This window comes from Zonotrichia albicollis, chromosome 3 (genome assembly GCF_047830755.1).
Source record: "Zonotrichia albicollis isolate bZonAlb1 chromosome 3, bZonAlb1.hap1, whole genome shotgun sequence".
Taxonomy (NCBI): Eukaryota; Metazoa; Chordata; class Aves; order Passeriformes; family Passerellidae; genus Zonotrichia; species Zonotrichia albicollis.
In genome coordinates this window covers 10,432,402-10,442,230 of record NC_133821.1, presented here as the reverse complement: position 1 = coordinate 10,442,230, position 9,829 = coordinate 10,432,402, and the positions used below count along the sequence as shown (strand labels likewise).

Below are 9,829 nucleotides of genomic sequence, written 5' to 3'. Positions count from 1 at the left end.
ATTTGGAGCTAAACCCACTGTGTGTTTCGTATAACAAAATAACATTTCATTCATTTGATAAAAGTTCATTAGTGCAACACCAAACCTTTCAGGAACACTGCTCACACCCACTCCGCTCCACACAGCACTGCAGCAAACACTCATCTCCTCAGAGTTTGTGCCATTCACAAACTTTAGCTCCATCATAAAGTGGCATTTTCCTGTACTACTGGGATTTGGAGCCAGGGAATGGCCCACCCTATATTTTGCATAACAAAATAACCTATTACATTAATTTGATAAAAGTTAGTACAACACCAAACCTTTTCAGGAACACTGCTCACACCCCCACCCTTCTCCACTCAACACAGCACTTCAGCAAACATTTCCTCACAGAGAATCCATGCAATTCACAAACTTCAGTTCCATCATAAAATGAGATTTTTGTGTACTACTGGGATTTGGAGCTAATGGCCCACCTTATATTTTGTAGAATGAAATAACATATTACATTAATTTGATAAAAGGCTCATTAGTGCAACACCAAACCTTTAGTTTTTCTTTCTTTGGCTTCTTGCTCTTGTAATGAGTTCCTCTGTTGCTGACAAGCTCTACATTTGTTTAAAAGCTCCTGTAAAGTTGGGATCAGGGCCGAGTTGAGCTGTTTGGGAGTGTGCACCGAAAGCAGCAAGGCAAGTGCTCGGAGGTCCTGCAAACAGAGAAATGAGGTTTATTTATGCTGGTGTTGGATGAATCCTGCACACAGACACTGCAACAAGGAGATTCTGTTCATGTCCTGAGCTGCCCAAAGATCCCTTCTGGATCTGCCTGCTGAGCTGAACCCAGCTCTGTCCTGGAGGGGACAATGCCCTGCTCAGACACCAAACCCTGCTGGGCTCCAGCACTCCCACCATTAATGCTCCTGCAGGGGTTAATTAACACTTTGCTCCCCACAGCCCCGTTAACATTCCCAACGCGCCATGGCCCCTCCAGGAGCTCAGGTGAGGCAGGGATTGCCCCACACCCGGCACAGGCACTGAGGAGTTTCTGGAGGGAATGAGCTGCCTCGTGCTCCTTAGAAAACACTCACCCCGTTTAATGTAGAGCTTGCTTTGGAAATTTCAACTCTCTGGTTGCTGAAGTCAGATTCTAGGCTTTGATACTGATTTATTAGGTTTGTAATTAAAGTGTTGATTAAGTTGGCACAGTTTGCTTCAGAAAATACTTGCCCTTGCACCTGTGGAAACAAAGTATTTTTTTTTAAAGCCACAAAAAATTGGAACTGTGAAAAAAAATCAAAAAAGGAAGCAACATCAGTGCCTGCATTGCTTGGAGTAGTGATTATTGCTAAAAGACCCCTTACCTTGAGGAGAAAGTGTGTCAGAAACGTGTAGACAATGTTGTTGTTAAGAAAGGTCCTTTCATCCATCAGAATACATTTGATATATTCTGCAAAAACGGGATCTTCACAGAGGAGCTTCACACAGTTCTTGGACATTGCAGACTGGCAGGAGAGAGAAGTGGCAGAGTCAGCACTGAGCTGCAGCCAGGCCCACTGAGGAACAGCTCAGCTCTACCAGACACCAGTGAGTGGCACAAAGCAATTACTGACAATTCTTACTGCCCATCTTCCTGTGAGGAAGGAAAGGCCAGTCCATCCCCAGCAGTGTGACAGGGACAGAGCCTCCTGCTCTGTGAGCCACCCACAGTTCCTCTGCAATCACACCCAGACCCTGACACCTCCTCATCCTTCCTTCACCATCCCAGTGTTTGTGCCACATGGAAAGCTGGAATTCCAGGGGCAGGGTGAGGGGATTTCTGCACCCCCACCACCCCTACTGGGGGGAGCTGCTGTGTTCAGCTTTTGGGGGATGTACAGGGAGCAATCACAATTTTATATTTGATTTAGCGGGGCTTCTCAGACAGCAGTCACACAGGCAGAGTATTTTCCTGAACATCATCCACCAGATGTTTTATTGAACATCTTTGTTCCACATTCAGTGTGTTTTGCCTCTTTTTCCAATCTGTTGGTTCTGGCTCTTACCTGAGTCTGGCACAGCTCAGTCCAGAGCTTGGGGAAGAGTGCAAGGTGAAGAGGCAAACCTTCATAAGCAACCAGGACACCTGCAAAGGCATAAGGGAACAAGTCAGTGTGGGGAACTTCGTGGGACACAGGCAAATTCCTCAGAAAAGCAGTGCCAAGGTGCCCTGTCATTTTACAGGATCACATTCCAAGAGTTTTGCATGATCACAAAGCTGGAGTGTCTGTGAGGTTTTCACAGTCCATTTAATAAAACACTTGGAAAGTGTGACAAACAACAAGCAGATGGGTGATTCAGGGGATAAAAGGACATTCTCTCATTGCTCTTTGGATGACATTATTGGTGTGACACTCTGGTATGTGCACACTCAGGAACTTGCCCTTGGGGTTGTGTGGGAACACAAAAATTAAAATATTGTCATTAATTGCCATTGCTGAGGTGCTGAGGAATCAAGATGGGATCCAAAGCCATTTAAACTGCCCATCACCCAGAAACAGCCTCAGTGAGTCCTGTATTAAACTCTAAATGCACAATAAGACTGAATTCTCAATGGTTACCTCAGCTCTTTTCTGGGCAAGCCCGAAACATTTCAGTCATGTGGGTAAGGCTGCACTTTCTTACACAAAAATACCCAAACCAAGTTTCACAAGTTTTCCTTAAAAACTCTGACTATAAAACCTGGTGCAGAAGGACTCAGAGCTATCACACACAGAATCCTGGGGCTGTTTCACCTGGATACTTACTCATTTTCACTAAAGTTTCAGTGAACTTTTCACAGTTGATTGCAACCCGACACAGGAGGTGGATGAACTGGTGGTAGGAGAAGAAATAATCCAGCAGCATCCGGTCGTAAACATCGTCCTTGCCCTGCGGATTTAAGGGAGCCTCGTTCAACCCCCAAGGCCCCAAAGGCACCAAGGCACAGCTCCCAGTGCCCTGCAGGGCTCCCTCCTGAAATACAGGAGAGCACTGGGAGCCCAGGGGCCTCCTCAGCCAGCCCTTGGCAAGCTCCAGGGTGATGGAGGAGGGATGGCAACGCAACTCCTGCCAGGAAAATCCCATTGGAGGCTTCTGAGCCAGCACCCAGAGGCGCAGAGCTGTGCCAATAGCAGGGCGTGAAGAGGACAAGAAAAGAACACAGCAACTCTGTATCACATACAGACACCTAAATATATACACACTAGTGCTTGTCAGTTGTGATCTGTAGAAATCAGAATTTTCTCAAGACTGAGCTTCAGAGCAGAATTTCCATGAATGTCTTAAACCCAATGATACACATATGTGGATATTTTAATATTTTGGACACACGTAAACTTAAAGTGGCATCAGCCACAGGAATGGCATCAGAGAGCCACGAGGAAACCTCTAAAACTCAAGCAAAAACTGCAACTTTATACAAAGCAACTGAATGAAAAACAAGCATGCAAACCCACAGGGCAATGTGACTGTGGATGTGGTTCCACAGCTTTAAAAATATTCTCCTTCCTAATGTATTAGGAATTGGATATAAAGGGTGAAATACTGTCATGTAACATGACAACTTTCTATATTTACATTATGTAGTGTCACTTCTGGATGCACGATGGGGAACCCACTAGAGGCAGTTCCTGGCTCTCTGCCATCCTTTCAAACACTTGATTTCTGGCTCTCTACCTCTCTTTTCAAACACAATCAATTTGATGGTGCACAAATAGACACAGCATCATTCTGAAAGCTTTAAAAAAGAAGGGTTACTTACCCTACAGTAACCGTGCTTCTTCGAAATGTGTTGCCCACACAGATTCCCATCTACGTGCACATAGGCCCCATGTGCAGGAGATTGGATTCTTTCTGAATAGCTGTGTCCACTGGGGCTGTGCCTGCACCCAGTGTGTCCTTGCGACCACTGTACCTGAGGGCACAAGGGGTATGGCGGCTTCAACCACCACTCAATTCCTTCACCCGAAAGAATCCCCTAGGACAGGACTGAATTAGCACAGCAGGACGAGCACAGAATCTGTGTGGACAAAGCATCTTGAAGAACCACAGTTACCGGACAGCAAGTAACCAGTTCTCCTGCTTCAAATGATTGTCCATACATATTCCTTTTTGGGTGGGATTCACCTGACCTGACTTTAGCTATCCAAAATCTGCAGTCACTGCTGCTCCCTGCACGCCGTGGTGCCCGGGACAGGCAGGAGGGGAGCTCTTGCTCTCCTCCCCAGGGTAGCTATCCATGGCAGGAGCCCCAGAGGAGCCCCACAGGAGCTGGATGCCGACCTTTTATCTGTTTTAGATAGGCAAAGTGACGTGAGCTGAATCCCACCGTTGCTGCAGCTGTAACAACGGGATGTGGCAAAGTCACTACGGAGCAGCCCCACCAAAGCTGGCATCCCATCAGGAAGCCCACAGAAGGGAAAATGGCAAGTGAAAAGACTTCAAGCCCTTTATGACATTTCAGGCACTGGATTTTACCCAAACAAATAGCAGATTATGCCTCAGCCCCAGCTGAATGGACTCTAATGGAACCTGTAGGGTCTCCTTGGCTGTGTGGAAATAAATCTTAAAGTAGTGTGAAACCCATCTAGACAATCCCTGGGCGGTGCCTCAATTTCCTTTATAAATGCCACAGACAAAGTGGGAAACTACCAGAATGTGTGCCATGGGTTTTTCTCCTGCCACAAGGCCCAAACCCTTATGGTGCCTGCAGTATGAAGCTGTGTATCCCCAAGGGCAGGGAAATGGTGCTTCTCAAGTGCACATCTAGAATGGAGTATATGAGGACAACACATCTTGAAGAAGAATTATGCTTTGTTTACAAAGAAAAGGTAAATGCATTGAGCTACTGGATTCTGCCAACACCTTTACAAAAATGGGAAAACAACAGAGAAATGATTCTTTCTAGGACCACTTGTTTACATACCTTGCTGGCTTCCACCATGGTGGGCAAGAGGCACATGTTGAGCTCGGGCCGTGGAGGACGAATATTGCTTTTCCCCCCTATTAATTTCAAATTTTCACGACATGGAAAATAAGGTCCAAGAGACACTGTAGTGTAAGTTCGGATAAAATAGGGATAACATTAAAAAGGTCAATATTTGACATCAGCAAGGAACACGACAGAGAAATAACAGTGTAAGAGAACTTCAAAAGACAATCACTGAAATACCTACTTGGGATATTACTGTGGTGGTATGTACAATGATTGTGCTGTAGAAATGGAACCAGAGTATGTAGGAAATCATGAGGACTTAAAAGTACAAGCTCCTTGAGGACATCTACAAACAAAAAGTTGTTTTTGCTATTACAAATTGTTATTTCTTAACAGCAAACAGTTCAACTTAAGGCTCACACATTTGCAAACTCTCTCTTGTATCCCCTCTGCCGTGAGCAGCACCTGAGGGTGCCACCCCTGCCTCCATCCCAGCTCCCTTCACTCTGCCCTGGGAGAGACCCTGCTCAGGGCTGCAGCACCCACAGGGAGAGCCACAATTACCCTCTCTGCTTCTTCTTCTACAGAGCAGGAATGATGCCTGGAAAAGGGCAACCAGCAGCAGTCAGGAGGACAATGAAAAATACTCAAAATAGGGGGAAATGCATACAAATCACACAAAAAAGGGTGGTTTGGACACAGTGTTAGGCCTTCACCAGCAATCCATTAAATAATATTAAAAAAGTCTAAACTAGAAAAAACCTGGGCCTTTCAGAAACAGCTCTGCTAATGCAAGAGAGGCATTTGTATGTATTATCTGTGTCTACACTCTAAAAAGCAAATCCATTCCTCTCTACAAGCTATTTATGCTTTAGTTCCACTTGGCACTTCACAGTACTGAATCATAAAAATGAACAGGAAAAGCTGCTTCTCAGAATAACTTGGTTTCCACTCTCCCTTTTGAGGGGAGCTTTAGTTCATGTCTGAATTTTAATCTCAGATTTGGGATCTGACTCTAAACTCAGTGACACCTGAGCTGCTCCTCAGTCCCTCCCCTACCAGGAGGCCAATCAGTCTCCCAGTGACCTGAGGCTTTGTGTGCCCAGCCTGCACGCCCTGACTGAGCACAGGGATGCTCAGAGCCAGCTGCACACCCAGAGCAGCCTGACAGCACCACACCAACCCTCCCCACCTCCCCTGGCAGAGCCCTTGTGGCACTTCCAGCTCACTGCAGGCCTGGGCAGGACAGCTCTGCAGGGCCAGCACTTACCAATGCAGGCATTTCTCAGCTCAGGAGGGCTGTAGGAATTGAGCAGAGTCAACAGCTTATGGGCAAATTCAATCCTCTCCTGCCACTGAATGAGAGCTTGCTTCACATCTGCAAGGCAAACATCCCAGGAGGCTGCTTAGCTCATGCCTCAGAAGCTTGTTAGAAAAAGCACAGAACTGTACTGCTGAGGAGTCTCTTTTCCCTCTACCATCTAGGAATTTGTTACATCTCATTGCTCTACTGCTGTTAAATTGATGAAATCTAGTTTGCTATTAAGTCAATAATTTAATAAGTAACAATTTAATATCCATTAACAGACACATATTCTACTGTACAGCAAGTTTTAAAAAACAGCAAGAAAAACCACCAGGGCTGGGGTGAGGAAAATGAATTTAGAAACAAGAGTTATAACCAAACCTTTTCTTTGCAGGTAGGGCCGTGTGGATTTCAGAACAGAGAGGAAAATGGACAGGAGCTCCACCAGGTCTCCCGTGACGTGGCAAGCTGTGGCCTCGTGGTACATCATGTGCAACGTGTTAAAGGACTGGGAAGAAGAAAAAAAGTGCCAAAATTTTATGTTGCCAAACTAAGGTACTGGCCAGTATTCCTTTTCTTATCCTGCAGATAGATTTACATTTATTTTATGCTCAAACAAGGTATTTTATACTCAAAAAAAAGAAGGTGTTGGATATAATCACAAAGTTCTTCATTTGTTTTCCAGGTAAAAGGTTACTGTTACCAGCTCAAAATAATTACCAAGTTTTCACACCTTTATCTACAACCCAGTGAACAAAATGGCATTTGAGACACAGTATTTTTATATCCCTGTAATCCCAAACTGCCTCAGCCAGCAGACAAAGTGATACAGGAGGTGCACAAAGCCAGATATATGAATTTGGGGAAAAAAAGGCAGGATTAAGATGGATGCCAGTCATTTTTCAAAATGCTGCTGAAGGATATATGGCTGTGCATCAGAAGAATTACCTCTCCTTTTATACCTTGTGGGCATCTGTGATTTATAGAAACATTGGGAAGGAAAAGCAACTTATTTCTGAACTACAAAGATCCCAGCACAGGATGTAAGAGCAGATATTTAACCTGCTGGGGGATTTGAGAGATAAAGGAGCAGCAGCTTCAGCCCCCAGAATGCAAACCTTGCCAGGCCCTTTTTGTGTTACAGTGAAGACAAAAAACACACAGCCACCCTTGAGTGGGAAACTTTCCTGCATGTGACAACTCCTTCAGGCAAAACACTTCCAGCCAACAAGGGACAGCATAAGGCCTGCTAACCTCAAGCTGGAAAGTGACATCAATTTAATTTCATTTCATTTCTAGCAATGCTTTACACAGGATAAATTCATTTTATATTACACACTCTTCACAAACTTAGTTATCCATTAACAATGGATAATTAAGCATGGGTGAGGGCTAACTAAGCTAAACCAAGTTCTTTTTATACATATCTATGTCTGCACCTTGATCTACTGACATTTCATGTATGGATAACCTCACAGCCCAGTTCCTGACCTTTTACACCCACTTTACTGGATGGAGATATTTTCATAACAAAAAGGAACAGGCATGCTAGAGTAATTAACCACAATTAATTAATCTATAGCCTTATCTTTATAACAAGCTCCTGAAAACTCAATTTTCAAATGGCACTGCACTGTTTCTGTAATTCCAGCTCTTCCTACTACACTTTTTCCCAAAAATGCAAACCAGTGACATAAAAAGAGTTAAAAGAATTTTTTATAGAAACCATACAAAAATGGGACTGGAATCAACCTGAAAGCATCACCCAGTCCACATGGCAAAGGCAGACTAAATATCCTTGACAGATGTTTGCTCCAAGTCCTTCTGACAACTCCCAGCTGTGCTGGCTTCCCCCCCTCTGCAGCAAAAATCCCATTCCAAAATCCCATTTTCTGCACAGCCTCAATTACCTCTGAGCCACTTGTCCTGCACCATGGATTTTCCCAGTTTAACATCTCTCCTGAACACAGCATCCTACAGGTGCCAACAATGAATCTTGCTTTTATGCTTTCTGCAGCACATGCAGAGTTTGATTCTTGTTCTCAGAGGGATCCTGCCCCTGCAGCACTGCCAGTGCTTTCCATGATCAGGTTCTCATCCATCACCTCCACCATGGAGTGCTGGATGGAATCCAGGGTGTTCCACCCATCAGGACAGGGGGATGTGCAGAGTGAAACTGCTGGGAGCAGGCCCTGACATCCCAATCCATGGCACAGGTGCATGATTTCATATTCTCCATTAAATTTTGAAATAATTCTGGTCTGGCCTCATGGACCAAAAATCCACTTAGAACAATTAGATGTGCTCCAGAAATGCATTTTAGATTTAGTTCCATCAAAAAGAAATGGAGTTTTTGTGTTTCAGACCACTCCTTGCAAACAAAGGCACAACAGGTAGGAAAGAGAAGGAAAACTGCCTCAAAGGAGGGACAGAAATATCAACCACAACTGCAGCTGAGCACCCTTTAAGTTACTTCTGCTTTTTAACCTGTAGTCTTAACACTTTTTAGGTACTAACAACTGTGTGACTGCACTTAGCCATTCATTCCCAATTACCTGGAATAGAAGGAATGACACCAAAAAACCAAATTTATTCCTCTCAGCATAATCTGTTGGTGGTTTTCCCTCTGTCCTGAGAAGCAGGCAAACAATTTCCTAATCTTTCTAGTACTAAAAAGAAATCTTATTAAAGCTGACAGGGGAAGCACCAGGGTGGGATGTTTGCTATAATTAAATAACAAAGTAATTACCTCAGTCATCAGAATCAATCCTCTATTGAACACAACGAGAAGTCTGTCTTCATCAGATTCTAATAATATTCTGAAGGCACTAGGACAAAAAATGCAAACATTGAGAACACTGAAAATCTCATCCCAAGCTTAAAATTGTTATACTAATGCTGTATTTTGGAAAATAATCACAAAAGAACAAAGAACCCCCAAAATAACATCATTCTTCTCATCATTATTCCCCCCCACTTTTTAATTTAAAAATGTCTCTGCCATCAACCTCCTCTATGTTATGGAAAGTAATTTATATATAACCATTACAGAAATATTTCCCATACAACCCCTGCAAAAATGTGGAAAATTATGTTCTTGGAAAGACAGAAGTTTATGCTTCTTAAATGATACATTTAAATAGATTCAGTCAAGCATATGTTTGGCCTTTTAAATGTCTGCAAACGCTTTTATCAGAATATTTGATGCTTGCAGCAGAACAGAAAGGAAAGCATTGTGCTGATGAATGGTTTGGGACAAGGTGGCTGTGCCAGGGCAGTGCCAGGTGAGGGCAGGAGCCCCTCCAGGTACCACAGCCTGTCCTTTCCAGCAGGCTTTGACTGCACCAAGAGCTCCTGTAAAACCCCAGCCCTGACCTGCATGCACAGCCATTTACAGCTCTGCTGAGAATGCCCAAGCAGCGCTTTCAGCTCAGAGCAGAAATGGAACACTCTTTGAAGGTGCCATACAATAAAACTGTCCCACAGGCACAATTCCTACATCACATTTGTGCTCCAGAGGAACAAGTGCCAGCAGCAGCAGCTGCAACCACAGCTCTGCTCCTGGGGAAGGCTGGGGAGGGAATTCCAGCT

The 9,829-nt window shown here is 44.3% G+C and overlaps 1 protein-coding gene across 10 annotated transcripts in view; it reads right to left on the bottom strand.

Moving 5' to 3' along the window:
• Window positions 1–9,829, bottom strand: part of USP34 (ubiquitin specific peptidase 34) — a 116,827-nt gene that overhangs the window by 1,382 nt on the left and 105,616 nt on the right. For 5 of the 10 annotated variants that reach the window (XM_074536623.1, XM_074536627.1, XM_074536625.1 and 2 more), the window contains exons 70-80: window positions 8,988–9,066; window positions 6,620–6,746; window positions 6,203–6,310; window positions 5,174–5,278; window positions 4,924–5,048; window positions 3,760–3,912; window positions 2,765–2,888; window positions 2,024–2,103; window positions 1,343–1,483; window positions 1,070–1,216; window positions 529–688 (exon numbers count right to left, since the gene is read on the bottom strand). In XM_074536623.1, coding sequence (XP_074392724.1) covers window positions 529–688; window positions 1,070–1,216; window positions 1,343–1,483; window positions 2,024–2,103; window positions 2,765–2,888; window positions 3,760–3,912; window positions 4,924–5,048; window positions 5,174–5,278; window positions 6,203–6,310; window positions 6,620–6,746; window positions 8,988–9,066 — 1,349 coding nt within the window. The remainder of the gene's footprint in view (window positions 1–528; window positions 689–1,069; window positions 1,217–1,342; window positions 1,484–2,023; window positions 2,104–2,764; window positions 2,889–3,759; window positions 3,913–4,923; window positions 5,049–5,173; window positions 5,279–6,202; window positions 6,311–6,619; window positions 6,747–8,987; window positions 9,067–9,829) is intronic. The other 5 variants (XM_074536628.1, XM_074536631.1, XM_074536632.1 and 2 more) reach the window with 3 other exon arrangements.